The 18,729-nt window shown below is 36.4% G+C and overlaps 2 protein-coding genes across 2 annotated transcripts in view; one reads left to right on the top strand and one right to left on the bottom strand.

The window, feature by feature from the left end:
- The first annotated feature begins 817 nt into the window (after window positions 1–817).
- Window positions 818–18,729, top strand: part of LOC134796184 (unconventional myosin IC) — an 89,250-nt gene continuing 71,338 nt past the window's right edge. Inside the window, exon 1 of the mRNA XM_063768171.1 lies at window positions 818–1,000. Within this exon, the coding sequence (XP_063624241.1) occupies window positions 903–1,000 (98 nt within the window). The 5' untranslated portion in view covers window positions 818–902. The remainder of the gene's footprint in view (window positions 1,001–18,729) is intronic.
- Window positions 7,091–10,960, bottom strand: LOC134796226 (uncharacterized). The gene is made up of 5 exons (XM_063768270.1): window positions 10,473–10,960; window positions 10,259–10,358; window positions 8,685–8,789; window positions 7,814–7,969; window positions 7,091–7,213 (listed from the first exon to the last, which is right to left on the bottom strand). The coding sequence occupies exons 1-5, from the start codon at window positions 10,952–10,954 to the stop codon at window positions 7,160–7,162; spliced, it is 897 nt and encodes a 298-aa protein (XP_063624340.1). The 5' UTR covers window positions 10,955–10,960; the 3' UTR covers window positions 7,091–7,159.

The following is an 18,729-nucleotide window of genomic DNA, read 5'->3' as shown; positions in this document are numbered from 1 at the left end:
TGTGGATTATCGACAATATGAAACAATTATTTACTATAAATTGTATATTTGTAATTACTCATCTCTACGTTGTAGTAAAAACGAAACAGTTGATTACGAAGCACGTACGTTGGTTGTAGAAATTGCACAGACAACTGTACTGGCCTTTTTTTTATCGAAGATATTAAACAGTTCAAGGTTAAATCATTTTAAAGGCCTCTCTCACTCACCTGGCAACAAATTTCATTTTGATACATTGTCGGCTAAATTAGTTCAACTTACTGCTGTGACCCGAAGTAGATCTTGGCCTCCGACACCAAAAACCGACGCCGACATATTATATATTGGAGACGCTGCAGGAACCAAAAGATTGAAGATCTGGTGTCCGAACCGAACATCATTGGAGAAACGAAAGCCAGACTCCGATGGCTCAGACACGTAGTTCGGATGGGAGAAGATCGTGCAGGAGAGCGTACTCTGGAGTACCAAATGGCCGAAGTTAGTTCAACGAATTCAAATAAGCAATCAAAAGCCGCAATGTTTCAAATCTCGCATGCGCTTTGCAAGTTGAATTGAGGCGTTAAGAAGGCAAAAGTACATAAAATACTTTGCCGGACAGCCTTGATATCCGCTTAGCTCAACAATCAGTCATCAAGAGGGAATTCAAATAATTGGCGTCAATCGAGCAATTAACGATAACATATTGATAAAATAAAGGATTATTTCTCTATATCTGATAACGTCGTTCGCTCGTCCACTTGGCTGGCTGCAACTCCTTAGCATCGCCACGTCGGTAATAAAAAAAATAAAAAACAAGTGTCAAACGGAAACCAAAGCTTTTGAAAAAAATAAACTGCTTTTTTAAGCGGTTTATTTTTTTTAATTTCGCGTATTTGTGTTTAGATACCAGTGATTTTGGCAAAATGACGCAACAGGACTCAGTGAATGTGACGGAAAATGCTGAATCAACTGTTCAAGTAGTTGACAATACGGGCCCTTCTCTTCTTGCTCCCGGTAAAGGGTAAGTTTTAATAAACACATTATAAAATACATACTTGTAAGTAATTATACAATATTAGTAGGTAGGTAGGTATATTAATTTTATCACACATATATCACTGATGACGTTTAAGATATTGATATCCTTATATTCACGATTAATAAGAAAACGTGTTTTCAGTTTTCTTATTTTCTATTTATTTAAATATTATCTTTCTCTTAGTTACCTGTACAATTTTACGTCGAAAATTTAGCATAACTATAACTCTGTATTTTTAGGTACTTAAATAAAAGTAAACAAATAATTTGTACATTTTCGGGTACCTAGTTGATTATCATAAAATTTATTGATTAACCAACCAAATACAAAACCACCTGGATCTGTCACTGAACGACCTGACTTTAACCTACATTATTTGATCATGTAATGTTTTCATCTATTACCCTCAACAGGCTTAAGAAGCCATTTGAGGGTAGATTTTGTTTACTCTTTTTTAAATGGTAGGTACCATTTAAAAAAGGAGTAAACAATGATACAGAGTATAGCTCGGCGCTAGATGGTAGGGTGCCCTGCAGGCTGGTGGTATTGCCGCGCGAGAATTCGTTGGGCAAGAAAGAAACCATGACCCGTAACATCACAACATCTCAGTGAGACGCTTTACTAGCTCCCTGAATATTTAATGCCCTCCGATAATAGGTACTATAATTTTGTATTGTATGTACTAGAAGTGTAAACGAGTTTAGCGAGGGATTGTGAACAAGTTTGGACTCCAAATCAGACGGTACTATGCGTAAGTACGATCGAAAGCTTTTAATTTATGACCCATTTCGTTCCTTGTCACAGTGACAATAGTATGAGGTCTCTAGCGACTTTCATATTGATTGTCACTGTGACAAGGTACGAAATGGGTCATAAATTAAAACTTTCGACTGTACCTATTACGTATGTCAGGAATTCGATTATTCGATAAGATGGTTCATAGCCATACTTGAGATAAGATGGTTCACAATCAAATTATAATTTTAGAGGGACAGCCTACCAAGATACTTTATCTCAAATCATCTGAAATAAAACACAAAGATACGATAGATGTGTGTATTTTGTAGTGCAGTGCGTAAATGATTAGAGAAATAACCCAACAAATAGTTTACACTTTAAACAATATCTAAAGCCTTGAGCCTTTTATCCAAATCATTAATTTATCAATATTATCTATGATTGCAGACATTTCATTTATTGTAATATATTAACACTTGCGTGAACTGTTATCTCTTGAGTATTCTTTACCTACTTATAATGTAATCATCGATCAATACCTACTTAGGAACACTGAACTTAATTTACTGGGTTTAACATAATATTACTTTTCACAATAAAACTTAAGACGTCAGCTACAAATACATATAAGCGCAAAAATATCTGCCTAAATCTTATTTGTAGAGCTACATTAAGCGCCACTTGCACCATCCCACTAAGCCGGGGTTAAGCGGTTAAACAATTGAACTGGTAACCATGGTAACTCCAGGTTTAACCGGTTAACCACGGGTTAGTGAATGATGCAAGTGGCCTTAAGAGTCACGTGAACCTAGCCGCCGCAGCTACTTTTCCACAGCACAGCTGCTTTTCTCTAAAGATCATCTGACATCCGATATCGGATCGGATAATGTGGAAACAATTTTATAGAATACCAATAAATAATTATTTATTTAATTATAATTGCTTACATGTATGTATAGGTCTTCAGGCGGCTTAGCACGGTCGCGTTTTTATCCCTTGTCACCATGCCTGTCACGTTCTAACAAGTATGTAAGTGCGAAAGGGACGCGCATAGTGATAGTCGATAAAAATGGAACCGTGCTGAGCCCGCAGGTCTTCAAGTAATAATCGTTTCAATACATGTTACCCATATCGGGTGTGGCAAACACAGATTATGTTTTTCATAATTTGTTTATTTACTGTATAGCAGTGTTTTTCAAACTGTGGGTCGCGACCCCCAAGGGGGTCGCGGCACTTGTCCAAGGGGGTCGCGGAGCTCAGCTTTGAAAGAAACTTATGGAAAGCAGATTTCATTTTATTTAACTTAGATATAATACAATCCTTTAAAATTGAATGGTCGTTAACGTACATATCTATAAAACAAAACATTATTAGATAGGTAAACTGTATTTATTTAACAGTCAAATAAGATTTTTAAATAAATATAGAATGCGTTAAGGGGCAACGCCGCCAGCATTCTAGGGTCCATTCCAGAAGCTGGTAGCTTGGGAGAGATATTTTATATTTAGTATTTAGTTTTAGTTGTTAGTTTAAGGTTTTGTGTAAGTATTATTTTAACATTGTTGACAATATTGGCTACAGACTGAAATAAATACTACACAGGAATGCGTTATAAAACGCATATGTAACTGAGTGAATGATAGAAAGGTGCGTTCCAAACACTGGTCTGTGGTTCCAAATTTGTTAAGGCCCCTGTACACAATGGACCAGCGTGGGCCAGTCTGCAGGGCCGGATTAAGCATGTCGGGGCCCCTAGGCAGTGCAAGGCTCGGGGCCCCCTACAGTCAATTCTGTATACTAGTGTAGTAAATGAAGCAAGTTGTTGTATGGAGACCCATGCATTAATTTCTCAGTCGATGAAATTTAGCTTGGTTATTGTATAGTATGAGCCGAGACTAACATTATAAATATCCAAAAAAAAACACTCCTAAGTTAGGTAAAAACATAAATTTGATTATATATTGAACCGAGTAATACCTCAGTCCAAAATTATTTTGCAAAATAAGTTATTTGTATCAGTATGTGATACTAGAAAAAAATCTAAAAGTTTTGTCAAACATGAGAATATTTTTTTATGATACTTCCTTTTTTTGACGCTCATTTTCATCGGAAAATTGCTCTGTCATTTTTTTCTTCTTATATGATCTTAGAATATAATTTGGCGCAGTGGGTAAAAAAATCCAAAAAAATGCGTACTTATCGAAATGTAATGTATTATAGAACTATTAAAAACTGAGAGTGGAAAATTTTTAGATTTTCATTTTGTAGGTATAAAACGGCAATAAAATGGCATTCCAGTGAAAAAATTAGACTGAGCAATTTTCCGGTCCAAGACACGCCAAAAAATTTTATTTTATTAATACTGGTATTTCTGCTGGGATATTTTTTTGATATTTCATATATTGTTGCAATACGTTACATGAATATGTCTGGTGAAGAAAGTTTGAACGGAGCATTTTTCCGTAAAAAGATATTAACGATTTAAGACTTTAGGTATTTACTTTAATTATATTATTATTATTCTTTGGAAATTTATACAATACTTTTTATTTATTGATACTTTATCGTACTGTAAAGTTTTTTCTGGCTGAGGAATTACTGCGGGGTCCACTACCTTTATTTACTACACTATACAGCATGTTCAGTTGTTCAGTACCTACAGGGAAATAAGTTTGCGTGTTTAATTTCAATCTTCAGCCGAGACGATCCAAGTCTAGTCAGAACGATGTCTTTTTCGCTCTTATTGCTTGGACATAAAGCTTTTTTCTATCAATTTTTGCCGATTCCGCGTTGCGTCAAGTGTAGGAAGAGCCCTTTAGGCTTAAGGCCAATCCCCAGTGGAATACCAAAGCTGTGAGCTTGAGCGTCACTTTCCTATCTAACAATGGCAAATTTTAAGCGAGGCTACGCTAATTTTGCGAGACTGAACAACGATTGTCCGACCATAAGACAAAACGCCGAGCCACATGATTAGAATCAACCTAGTAATAAATAATTTCCATATATGTATTAAAATTATTAGAGTTAAACTAAGATAAGTCTGCAACGATTTTGATAGCACACGCAGTGCAAGTGTTATTTTAAACGTCAAACTGCTATGAAATTATGACGTATAAATAACACTTGCACTGCGTATCCTATCAAAATCATTGCAGACTTTTCGTGGTCTAATTGTATTCATTTACCAGTCAACCTAACATGTAGATAAAGGGTCAACCAAAAAACCTACCAAAAACGCGAGCGAAGCGAGCGCGAAATTTTTATTAACAATATCGCAAATTGTGAAAGCCTCTTAAAAGGCCAGGCCGGGTACCGATCTTCACCTGGGCCTAAAAGTCGAAAGTGAGGCGAGCTTTCATGCCGCGAAGTCAAAGCCGTGCTTCAGGCTTCAGGATAAGTACATAGTTGAGCAAAGACACGAACCAAATTCCATTGTATTAAAAAGCGAGACTGCAGGCCCAGCTAGGCGCAGCGAGGCCAAAACCTAAGCTGAAGTAGAGGAGATGAGGAACACAAACCAATGGTAAATTGAGGTAAAAAGTGAGGCTGAACTGAAGATCGAGCTCAGCAATCTCCGCATTGCTTGACAAGCCCGAAGCGTCTTTTAGCGAAGTGAGCTTTCATGCGAGGCCAAGCTACTGAAATCAATATTGATATTTCTTAAAAAGCGACGCCGAAGGCTGAGCTGTAAGGAAGCAGCGCTCTGACATGAACCAATCGTCGAAAAAAGGTCACTTTTGTGACGCAGTTTTACATACATACATTTTGTATGGATCGTCACTAAACTGACACCCCAAATTCGTCTAAAAAACTGGAGACACTTTTTTTCTTTGTTTTCATCAATAGTCCTCGTGATTCTGAGTCGAAATAACCCAGAAGTTGTTGGTTGTTCAAAAAAAAGGATATGTTAACATTTTTTCAGAAAACCTTTCTAACAGGGGCCCGTTTCTCAAAAGCTTGTAACTTGTAATACAAGCGGATGTCACTTTTTGACAGCTTTTGTTAGAAAGGGACTTCCACTTGTATTACAAGTTACAAGCATTTGAGAAACGGGCCCCAGGTACGCATATACGCCCCGTAAACTGTAACGTATTGCTTCAATTTTATTCCAGTTACATTAAATTCAACAATGGATCTAAAGAAAAACAATAACAAAAGCATACTCATTATTATTAAGCAACTATTGTTACTCGTGAATTTTGATCCTATGAAACATAATTTTATTTGGTGCGAGCTGAGCCGCCGGGGCCCCCTAGCCGAGGCGGGGCCCCTAGGCAGTTGCCTACTTTGACTTAGGGTTAATCCGGCCCTGAGTCTGGGGGACGCATTTATGCGTTAGAGGGAGCAAGTGATATTGCTATCTCATTATACCGCAAGGCTGCGTCCCTTGGACTGGCCGGCGCTGGTCCATTGTGTACCTTTAGAGTCTGTCCGGAAAGAGAAGAGCCGTAGAATGTATGGGATCCCATACATTTCACGATTCCTCTTTCCGCACAGACTCTATTAGATAGAAAAAACCGGGTAAGTGCGAGTCGGACTCGCGCACGAAGGGTTCCGTACTATAATGCAAAAAACGGTCACCCACCCAAGTACTGACCCCGCCCGACGTTGCTTAACTTCGGTCAAAAATCACGTTTGTTGTATGGGAGCCCCACTTGAATCTTTATTTTATTCTGTTTTTAGTATTTGTTGTTATAGCGGCAACAGAAATACATCATCTGTGAAAATTTCAACTGTCTAGCTATCACGGTTCGTGGAATACAGCCTGGTGACAGACGGACGGACGGACGGACGAACGGACGGACGGACGGACGGACGGACAGCGGAGTCTTAGTAATAGGGTCCCGTTTTACCCTTTGGGTACGGAACCCTAAAAAACGTAGAAACGGGGTTAGGGGGTCGCGAAAATAATTTATGGTCATAAAGGGCCGTGACACCATAAAGTTTGAAAAACACTGCTGTATAGGATTGTAGGTGATGTAATTAATAAATGTTTAGGTACACAAATAGAACTCTACTTACCAGGCACTCGAAACAAATCCAAGAATACAGACAGTGATAATTAAAAAAGATAGTGCCAGATAAGTAGACAGTGATATAACATTTGCGAGTGTTAGTTACAATTCGAAGTAAACATCGATTAGGTATATTCGATATATCGGAAAAATTCTAGAGTGGCGACCAAGGATGTGTATAAGCGCAGTGTCGGACGACCATAAACTAGATGGACGGATGACTTTGTGCGCGTCGCTGTGAATCGGTGGCTGCAGTGTGTTAGGGATCGTTCCCGCGGCGGTGGCGGTCTGGGGAGGCCTACGAGTATGTCGCAGTGGGCGTCCGTGGCTGATAAGTAGGTAGGCATGTATATCCGATTGAGAGTAAATAAAATTTATTTCGGTTGAACTAAGTCCAAGCGGCATTTATCACATTGAAGAGGGCGTAAGACTGGTGACATAGCTGTAAGATACAGAACATTTTGTATAACGATTAACCTGGTATGGAATTGGACACATACCTATCAACTCTTTCAGGGCATTTTACTTACTACAATTTTAGTTTTTATTCTCTAAAAAGCCACTTAATCTTTCGTAAAACATCCCGTCTGCAGAACGTTTCTCTCAAGTATCATGTTTCGGCTGTAATTCGTGTGAGGTCCGAATCTGCGGCGATAGCACGGTCGCATTTTTATCGCTTGTCACCATGCCCGTCACGTTCTAACAAGTACAATGTAAGTTCGAAAGTGACGGGCATAAAAATGGAACCATGCTGCACCCGCTGGTATCCCGATGGCCACATCCCACTCCAGTCAGGCCATGAAAGTATATATAAGTCAGAATGCGGACCGGGCTTTTATAGGTGGTCCATCAGGTGATCCTAGAGATACAACCTTACCATTCTGAACGTCATGCACTTTTAAGCAAATTCATCTTTCAGCTCGAATTTAAGCTACAAGGCAACAACAACAAGGCAAAGCCGTCTTTGTGGCCCTTACAAAAAAAATGGAGTATGGCTGGTCTATTAGGTAGACCAGTACAGTAGGTTTCACAGTACACTAACCTCAGAAAAGGCGTCAAGGTTAACTGTTCGGAACAGCGTCCGGATGGCCACGTCTCTCTCCAATCGGGACATGATGATGCAGAGAGTCCGGCGCATTGCTGAGTCCGGATACGCTTCCCATCCACTTGCGTACACGGACATTCGGAGGCTTAAACCCTGAAAATTAATAGTAATTAAAAAAAACAATATACCTACTTTTAAAAAGAAATCATAGAGGATTGGATAATTTCTTATAGACTTCTTTTTTTACTGAAACCCCTTTATAACCTTTTCATTTAACTTGTACTTTAAAGCGCGATTTAAGACGTGTTTCAGTAATGTCTAACCATTACATTCCTGACAAAATTTATGGGATTTGACATTGACCGTCAGTTTTGTAACGATTGCTAACTGGCCGTTAAAGGTGTTCAATTAAGTGAAAATGCCCAGATACCACAACAAATACATACAATGCACATGCACAAACTAATGAACATTTTCCCGGTCAGAAATGACAGAATCCATCTCCTTATTACCATATCTACTAGTTGCACCCGGATTGAGAAACATTAATTTTAAAATTAATAATATATTTATTGCTTATAATACCTAAACGTGTGTGTTATTTTCTCTACATTTTCGGACCATAGTGATTAGGGATAGGTCCCCCACACAGAGCTCGACTCAGATTTAACATCTAGTCACGGGTTTGATCTTATTTTGATACGACCGACGCACGCCAATCAGCAAGCAAGAAGATCGTCACGGTCTTATCAAAACCAGATCAAAACCCTATCAATTTGTTAAATTTGAATCACGTTCAAGAAAATAAATAAACTTAGTAGGTTCAAATAATAACCCGTATATTACAATATAATAATATATCACGTACCTTTTCCATGAGTAGATCGCTGTAATAGCACGGCGCAAAGCAAAGCACGACCCCAGCAACAATGAACGTCATGAACTCAATGCTGAGCCGCCCTTCTTTCATTGCCTGCAACGTCATAGGCTTCTATAAAAATGTCCAAGTGATAACCCCAACCCCATCCTGTAAGGATATGATGGTCGTTCTTGTCTACGTGACAGCGTGTTAAAATGGTGTCCGTCACTTTCTATCCCACGGTGTTAAAAAGTGACAGTTATTTTATCACGTGGATAAAGTTGGATAAAGCCATCCATAATACGCCGGCTGGCTACTGTAGCGGGCCGATACGACTCACCTCTAATGCTGCATTTTAAGTGTGTCATAACATAACCGCTACTAGGTGATAGCTACTAGATTATACTTATAGTTCTTGTAATTGCTGTATGTTTTTTGTCGCTTTCTGTTTTTGCTCCACTAACACCTAGTTTTTAATCTTAATTGTTACTAACCATTGTGGTTCATTGCTGTCTTTTAAATAAATAAATTGAAATTGATAATGATAAGACAAACTAGTTTTGAACTTGTCTGAATCGGTCGCACTTGTATGAAATTATAGGTACCTATCCCTACTAATATTATAAATGCGTGAGTAAGTTTTGTCTGATATCTCCTCACGCTTAAATCGCCCCTAGTTTGAGTCACTGGATTCTTCCCTATATCGTCATAGGAATAGGTTTCATTACGGAATTCATCATTCTATGCACAGGAGCTATACCTCGTTTTTATAACATTAAAAAAATCTTGACGTGTATTTATTACTGAAACGCTTTAAAAATAGTAACTATATATTACTTATGAAATCAAAAGAATGTGACATGACGAAACAATAAGGTTTCCATTCCATATATTATGCCACTTTGGCTACGACACCCTAAAAAATAGCATATTTTACGCACGCACGGATGTTGTTCCGATCTATTTACCGGTAAGTAGGTATTTACAAATAGAATGCTTGCTATGAAAAAATGGAATTGCGCAAATTAACTAGTCCATAGATGGCAGTTCCAAAGGATATACTCAAGGATAAACACATAACGCACGAAGTTCACACAAAAAATCTGCAGTGCAAAAAATCTGCAATCAACTTGTTATCTGACAAAAGATATCTTACATTTTTTTAAATAAAATAAACTGTATATCGTGAAAATCTCAAAATTATTCTTACAATTAGTGTTGTGTTTCTTGCCACAAATTAAGAAAATATTAAAAAGTTTATACGCCATGTTGTCCACTAGTGTAGTAACGTTTTGTTGGGACTGTGCGATTTGTAAGTCCTCCTTGCACACAGTACGAGCATCCCTGGCAAAGCGTCAGAGTGGTCAGTTGATAACTCAGCCACGGCAAGCAGTGCTGCCAAAATGTCAGCCTAATCGGAAAACGCAAGCAGAGAGTCAGCCAAGTCCAAAAAGGTATTTAATATATAAATGTATAATTAACAGTTGTGTTGGTGGATATTAACCTTTATTAGGACAGTAAAAGAAAATATAGAATACCAAAATTGTCTATCAGTTCTTAATTTAGGTTCTGATTTGACTTACCTCAAGGATTTCGTATAATGCAATCGGGATGACAATAGTGGTAGCTTTCATGTATACCTCGTAAACTACTCGGAATGTCTCCTTTAAAAGATCTACAAAACTAAATAAAATAAATCATTATAATCACTACATTTATATAACACAACATTTATTTATTGTGGACGTTCCAAATTAAATTTTTTAGCGTATCTGTGTATTAAAAAAATGTACTTACTCCAATACATCTTGCAAAGGCATCACAATATTCTTCAATCGCTGTTGTATCTCTCGCGGATCATAGTATTCCCCTTCAAACAGTTTACTAATCCTATACTTCACAATCTCTATCCTCCCACACGCATGCAACATGAAAATTAGCCCCAAAGGCGTAAAGCCTACATACATGAGCAACACATATAGCCCATAATAAATCTGCAGGAATAACAAGAACAGATACGTGTACGTCTCATTCTTGTGCGTCTCTATTGCTTCTGGATACGTCATCTGGTACATGTGGACGAATTGGAAGTCTCCAATCGCGTAGTAGTAGATGGATAACACAATAACTTGCGTTGGAAATACGGAGAAGACAGAAAAAGATGTGAGAAGCCATACCTTCGTTACCCAACTCGCTCTGTTAGCGTATTCAGAGGTTATAGCTTGCTCATCAGAAGATAATTGTTTAGCGGCCGCGAAATCGCCTTTAACTTTATTCATAGCAAATGTTATGGGTCAAACAGATCAGTGTGTTATGTCTTTCCTGTAGACATACACAAGAGTTAAGGGCTATAAAGGTTAATTTTCTTATTTAACCCTTATCCACGTGAAAAGGTCCTCCTTTTATTTAGAGAACTATGATAAAATCATTGCTTACATGCCCACAAGCTGTTAACTATTGCCCACAGGAGAGAAAAATGTGCTGTTCGCGATAACACGCTAGTTTTCTCTCCTGTGGGCAATAGTTAACAGCTTGTGGGCATGTAAGTAATGATTTTATCATAGTTCTTTAAATAAAAGGAGGACCTTTTCACGTGGATAAGGGTTAAATAAGAAAATTAACCTTTATAGCCCTTAACTCTTGTGTATGTCTACAGGAAAGACATAACACAGTGATCTGTTTGACCCTTATATCTTCTGTCTTCGTTAACAAAACTGAGTATTTGAAGGAGACGCAAATAAAAAGGACTGCGAATATGCCGTTGGTGCAGGCGGCGGTGAAATTATCGTTTTTTAAATCGTGGAATATCATACTGTTTATGATCAAACAGAAGGTGAAGAAAAAAAAGCCGTGCATGGGGATCACGCTGCACAACCAAAACTTGTCTTTAGGGATCGTGGGGTACGAACGATTTATCTTCAAAGCCAATATGGATATCTTAAACATTTCGTCGTAGTCTAAATTCAACATTTTTCCAAAGAAAACAGGATGGATTTGAAAATTGAAGACGAAGTGTGTGGAAATTCTTTATGCAAGCTTTCCTGTAAATGCAATGTTTTAATTTTGTTCCGCGCTTTTATATTTTTATGACAGCTATTTAATAATTTAACAGGAAGTCTTTCATTTTACAATGCCGTAGAAAATTAGCGAGACTCAACTTAAGGGGAAGCATTTGTAGAGGAAATACGAATAGAAGTTTAGTAGAGTAGAGTGGACTCATTCTGAATTTATAAATTTTTCTCATCTTGCCGCCAAGCCAGTGCCTTACACAGCAAAAATAAGTTTTTTTATTAGTATGCATTGAATTAGAAATTTTATTTTAAAAGGTTAGGTTGTACCATTAGCCGTAAAAGTGCATGGTGACATTATCAATGGATTCAGTCATAATTTATCCATGCAATTTTACAGCTCACTGTACCTAAGTCATGATGATGACATGATCATCAATTACACACCTATTATTAAAATATTTTTTAGAAAATACATTTCTTGGTTACAAGTTAAAGTGCTCCTTAACTGTAAACCATAATTGCAAGTATTGTTTTCCTGTAATTTTGCATTTTACATGGAGGGTTAAATAATACGTGATTATGCTGTTTCAAGGTTTTAAGACATCCACCTGTAAAAACAGGCTTTTTAAGGGTTCTGAAGTCAATGAGGAACCCTTAATCATGATAATCTACTTAACAATAATTCTACCAAGCAAAAGCTTGTTAAATGTTGGTGGCCAAAGTAAATCATCTGCGAAAAGTTGGCTGGTAAGTTGAAATTCGAATTTTAAAAAAATCGGCGAAAAGGCAGAACGCCGATGCCTAATATTAGGTTTTATTTTTTCCGAACATGAGCCTTAAGTGAGCGTTTCTTTTATTTTTTGCCATTTTATATATTGTGACCTTTTTTGCCACTTTTGTGTTATTTCTACTCAGAATCACGAGCTCTTTCGATCCTAATGGGATAAAAAAATGTCCCAGAGTTTTTTCCTATTGTGTTACCATTTCCCCATATACTTTGTATGGCGGTAACAAAAAGGAAAGTTTGAAAAATGTATGGAAATTTAAAGACACTTTTTTTCTCCTAAAAGGATGAAAAGGGCTCGCGATCCTGACTATAAATAACACAAAAGTGGCAAAAAGGTCACAATATATAAAATGGCAAAAAATAAAAGAAACGCTCATGTAAGTATTAGCTATATGTGTCGGTAGGCACATATCGGTAGACAAAACAATGTTTTGCAAACTAGTTTGCTCGCCGGCAAAGTTCACGCCCCACACCTCACCTACTTGACCCGCGAGTACTCAACATTGTGCCGGCAAAAATACTGTTATGGTGTGCTTGAATTATGGTGTTATGAGAAAAAAGGTTGTGAATGGTCGATAAGAACTATTAAGAGCTGCATTTTTTTAAATTTTTTGGATCAGATATTTTCTCTTAGCGAGTAGTATCTTAGTGATTACTATTACTTTCTTTGTTGTACACAAATACAATATCTATAGTCGCATGATGGATTCAATATAGCCCATTAAATGAAATAAGAACAATTTTTAAATCAGGCTTAAAATAACATATTTTATAAAAACTACCTACTTATTAAACTATTACTTCGCAATACACATTTGTTTCTTCAAATTTTTTTACCAAAGACACTTGTTATTAGAGATGCCACGAATATTCGGCAACTATTCGGTATTCGACCTATTCGGCTACTTCGCCGAATACTCGGTATTCGGCCGAATGTTGCCTACTATTCGATCGAATACCGAATATCTGTTGCACCTACCTAAAATTAAAAAAAAAAACAAAAACAAGGTATATTTAATTGAAATATTAAATATGTAGGTATTTAAATACGAAGGCATGTTTTTGAGCATTTGTTGATTACCTACAAAATATTTTATTTTTATCATGGGTCTGATTGATAGACTCTAACTAAGTAAATCCATTAATTCTGTTCAACATAAACATATATCTTAGCAAACGTTGTGCTTTGTTGGCGAACAGTTTTCATAATAACTGTGACTCAAAATGTTCGCATGTCATGCCGAATATTTGGTCGCCGAATATTCGGTATTCGGCCAAATTCACTATCCGCATCGGGCATCTCTACTTGTTATCTCATAAAACTATGTTACAACATTTCTAAATATGATCGATAAGATTGTGATTCGGCAGTATGTAGGTTCAGTATATAGGATACATAATAAGATTAATAAAATGCAAAAACTATTGAGAGTATAGATGAGTAAAGAAAAAACCCTTTTTAACTTAAACGATGTATTTTGTGGCCCATAACCTAAATATACAGAAATCATTAATATTATTGATAAATGATAATGATAACTGTGACGTTTATACAATAAAAGTGCAATGCGAACTACCTGCAAGTCGACATTCTGTTGTCAACTGTCACGGCGTACAGGCGGGTCGCGGAGCACACCTGACTGACCAACTGAGTTTTATTTATCACCTTGTAATACGACAGAATCTAGACGTCACAATGGCGACGAGGATAAAGAACGTAAGAAAAAACAAAAAAATCGATGTAGTTGCTAAATAACCGACAAAAAGTTATCAGTTTGAAATTATTTTTTCAATAAAAGGGAGGGAGACGAATGACCCAAATAGCACAGGTATGATGGACCCACTGTGGACTTAATTTATAGCTCTGAGCACATAAACATCTTTATAAGGTACACTTCTGGTATTTAAACTATATTTTGATCGAGAAAAGAACTATTTTTACGCTAATATTATTACTATAGGGCACATTTCAACGTCTTATTCAGTTTAAATACTATTAAATGCTTTTATCTTTCCAAAAAACGGGTCGGTGAACAGAAATTAAGCCAAATACAGTAAAATAAGTTATTATAAAATAGAAATAAAACTTTTATAGCGACTGTGCTATAATTAAGTTATACGTATAATAAATAAACTGTCGCGCATATTGCTGTGTAGTGCTGAATATGTCTGTTCACCGGTAATTTACTACAGGTAACTAAGTATACCAACGTGGTGCTGTCTGCGTTAACGGTTGTTGAAACAATATCTGGGTGCGCTGTAGTTTATTATTAGCTCACAAATGTATCAAATTAACGACAAATGCTTAATAATAGTTCACATAATAGGGTTAACACTTTTAACCAGAAGTTATCTACCTAAATAAATAATAAGTGTACGCTTTATTTAGCGTCAGACTCAATAAAAATCAACAGATCATCTGCTATACAACATGGTGCTACTTAGCTTACGTGTGCTAGTTAGATATGCATTTAAATTATTTAACCAAATCAGCATAATATTCTCTGGGTCTTGTTTCTATAATGCAAAAGGAAAAATAAGTAAACAAACTGATACTGTCGGTGAAATTTGTCGTAAAGCTTAAGCTTAATACGAGTATTCTCCAAAAATGGAATACTTTTATGGTTGTAAATGTTGTTGTGTTAATATTGCACTCACCCTCCTGGGGCCCAGCCATACAAGGAAAAAGTCTGAAATTTGCTATTGAAATTTGAATCATAGTGTAGGATTCAGGGTTGATTTTGTTTTGTTTAAAATGGAACGAAGCAAAACAGATGCAACTCTGCTTCAATTAAACATTAGGTTGTGTCGCTAAGGAGCAAAATGTCATGGTTACGGCGACGGCGAACATTGAATCCTAAACGAAGCGAGGTATTAAAATGGAATACTGAGCGTAGTGAGGGATTCAAGTGTTAACGCCCAAAGTGAAAATAATTTTGCTACCATGTGACCCATACTGCTTTTCACATCACATAATATATGTATAAGGAAATAAAAAATAAAAATAAGTTAGATTAAAGAACCTAAAGTCTTAAGAGTTTAAACCTAGAGTCTTAAGAGTTTAAAGAGTGAAAAGAGTCTGAAAAGTCTAAAGAGTTAAAAGAGTAAATGGTCTAAAGAGCCTAAAGAGACTAAATAGTCTAGAGTCTAAAGAGTCTAAATAGTCTAAAGAGTCTAAAGAGTCAAAAGAGTCTAAAGAGTCTAAAGAGTCTAAAGAGTCTAAAGAGTCTAAAGAGTCTAAAGAGTCTAAATAGTCTAAAGAGTCTAAAGCGTTTAAAGAGTCTAAATAGTCTAAAAAGTCTAAATAGTCTAAAGAGTCTCAAGAGATTAAAGAGTAAAGAGTCTAAATAGTCTAAAAAGTAAAGAGTCTAAATAGTCTTAATAGTCTAAATAGTCTAAAGAGTCTAAGGAGACTACAGAATCTAAGTTTGAGTCTAAAGATTGTAAGAGTTTAAATAGTCTAAGGAAGTCTAAAGGGTCTAAGGGTCTTCAGAGTCTGAAGAATCTAGAGTCGTACATGTGTGCAGTAAACAGATTTTGTTGAAAATAATTATAATAAAAAAAACCATTTTCCGAATAAATGTAAAAAATTCTTCCACCGAACTTAGAAAGTACCTACTACAGCTGGTAGGACCGTGGGCCTTGGGAAGGTATGGCTATGCTTAATAATTCTGCCGCGCCAGCAATGATTGCGCGGTGATCGATTACATTTGGAAACTCATGAAATGCTTACCTTGTCCTCCTTAAATAAGTTCTTTATTTAATTATTTAAACGAGTTTTCAAATGCAAGTACCGCGGTTATGGTGGTGGGGCGGGGTTGCTGATGCCGACTATGGTGTATTTAAAATAACTAACTAGACATTGACACAACCTTGCCTATAAATATGAAAACTAGAAAAGTCGAGTTTCATAGGCTGAAAAGACAATGGTATTAATGTATAGTTTATGCAAGATACGAGTTCCGTATAAATAAATACCTACAATTGGAGTGAAGACTCCGTGAGTGAAACCTAAGTCCGAATAAGGAAATACCATTGGAGTGAAAACTCCGCGAGTGCTGCATGGGATATCGGCCCATGTAGTGCAAATGATAAGTTCTTCAGAATTAAAAATAAATATAGCTCAGGAAAAATTCCATAAAATTTAAATTGTTAGTAATATGTGACTATAATTAACGTTAAGGAGTGAAACTCAGGTTATTGTCACAAAGACTCGTTGAACTTTAATGTATGTCTTGGGGTCCAATCCTATGTATATGTGTCTACCTGTTCTGTTTGTTACACGTTAGGTTACTTCGATAACTCCTTAAGTACAGAAACTCGGTAGTTAGAAGGTACTTACCTAACGCACATGTTCCGTGCTTACTTACGGATAGTATTACAATGATGTCTTAATTGTCCTTTAGAAAGCTTTAGAATGTGCCTGAGTGTCGTGTGCCTGCTATCTGCGAGCACTCTTCCAAGTACGCACGTTTCAGAAGCTAGCGTAATGGACATTTTTAAAGTTGCTGTCGACAAATATTAAGAATACTTTTCGCAAAAACAGAGTTTGTATGAACGATTCGTGTTTCGACTGATGCAACAAGAATTGTACTTTGGAAATTTCTAATCTAATCTATTCCTAATGATTCTAAATGTGATTTCAATGCGGAAAATTGAGCCTCCGCCGATCTAAAGGAAAATATTGAATCTAGGGGTTTCAGTTACAATAAACAAGTGATTATGGGAACAAATTTGATAAAATGTTAGGAGGCAACTGAAAGAGTTTTTGGGCAAACATAACAAACAGGTAGACAGGATTGCGATAATGGCGCCGCCTTCCCCCTAAAAGATAAAATGTGCCGGCATGTGATAAATGTGCCTACAAAGGCCAATTCAAAATGCAAAGCTGCACTAGGACTAAATGAGTACCGATAAAAGTCGACGGGCCGACTAAATTAAAGTCCAAAAATAAATAAATTACCTAAAGCCAATCAACTAATTTTAGTGCCAAAAGGACACAATAGTAATTCTATAAATTTACAATCAGGTCAAAGGTCAATTTAAGGTAAATAAATAGACGCTGGGTCCGTCACAATGCCACACATTGTGTAGGTATCTAAAGTAAATGCTGAAAAAATACAAAGTACCAATCAGTGACGATGCGTGAAACCTTGCACTCCCACTGCGCTACTTTATGTATGACTTGTTCCTAATAGTGAAAACATACACATACGAACATAGTAACCAAATCCGTAAAATGGACGGCCAAGCGATGGCGTCAATATCGGACAGTTACCCAGATAGAGATGAGTTTTAATTAAGTGTAATAAAAAGGCACGTTAGTGGGAAATTTATACTGTGTACGTATAAAAACGTAAGGACCAGACGTGATCTTGATTGCACCAAATTGCAGTTGCCTAGTTGAGGTTGAAACTAACAAAATCAAACAAACCTTGTAAATTGAGGTTGCAGATCGAGCCTCTATATTTGCAAGAGTATATTATCAAAGAGTTATTTACTTAAGTCGTTGTTTAATTATCGTACAGGTACTAAGTACCAAGTATGAACTAAAACCCAAAATGGCCTAGGGTTTTATTAAAGCAACGGAATAATAATAAAGTAAATCTTCGAACAATGAACTCGGTGAAACCGTGTTCATGGTAATGAAATTCCATTGGTTCCTTGTAAAATATACATAATTAGAGTTAAACAATATATGCCACCATCAAAATGAATATACACAGGTGCTAGTTTTGCTCTATAATATATCTGTAAGTAATTGAACCTAAGGGAAGCAAAATGTCTATAAAAAAAATATTAATGTGACTGTAACCATGGTCAAATTAAGGCTGTGTATATTGTAGTCAAGGGCTACTGTAGACTATAGTCAAGGCTAAAATCAACTTCCAATTGTAAGCAGGGATTAAAGTTGTTTTCATAACATAAATAATATCATTCATTGTATAAGTAACATTAAGTTGCTAGATTAACAGTACAGTCGATATACCATACTTGAATATAATTGAGGTCAATACTGTATTCAGCAAGTATTATAATTAAAAAACGGTAATAAAATAATGTATCCAATGCAATTTATAATAATAACGGTCAAATATGTAGGTACCTACATCATTTTACCCGAGTAATAGAAATCTATTTGTATAGATCATGGTTTGCGTAAATAACATACCAGTACACAAGTAAAACTAAATAGGTTGTGATATCTGGTATGACTTTTTACCTTACTTAACATTGGACCATTTACGTATATTAT

The sequence above is a fragment of the Cydia splendana genome, chromosome 13, assembly GCF_910591565.1.
Source record: "Cydia splendana chromosome 13, ilCydSple1.2, whole genome shotgun sequence".
Classification (NCBI taxonomy): Eukaryota; Metazoa; Arthropoda; class Insecta; order Lepidoptera; family Tortricidae; genus Cydia; species Cydia splendana.
The sequence above is the reverse complement of the archived record's forward strand: the minus strand, read 5'-3'. Positions and strand labels throughout refer to the sequence as shown.

Coding starts and splice junctions, on each gene's coding strand:
- LOC134796226 (XM_063768270.1), bottom strand. CDS start 10,954: ATGAATAAAGTTAAAGGCGATTTCGCGGCCGCTAAACAATTATCTTCT. Junction 8,790..10,258: donor CATTATACGAAATCCTTGAG/GTAAGTCAAATC, acceptor ATGACGTTGCAG/GCAATGAAAGAAGGGCGGCT. Junction 7,214..7,813: donor ACCTTGACGCCTTTTCTGAG/GTTAGTGTACTG, acceptor TGTATCTTACAG/CTATGTCACCAGTCTTACGC.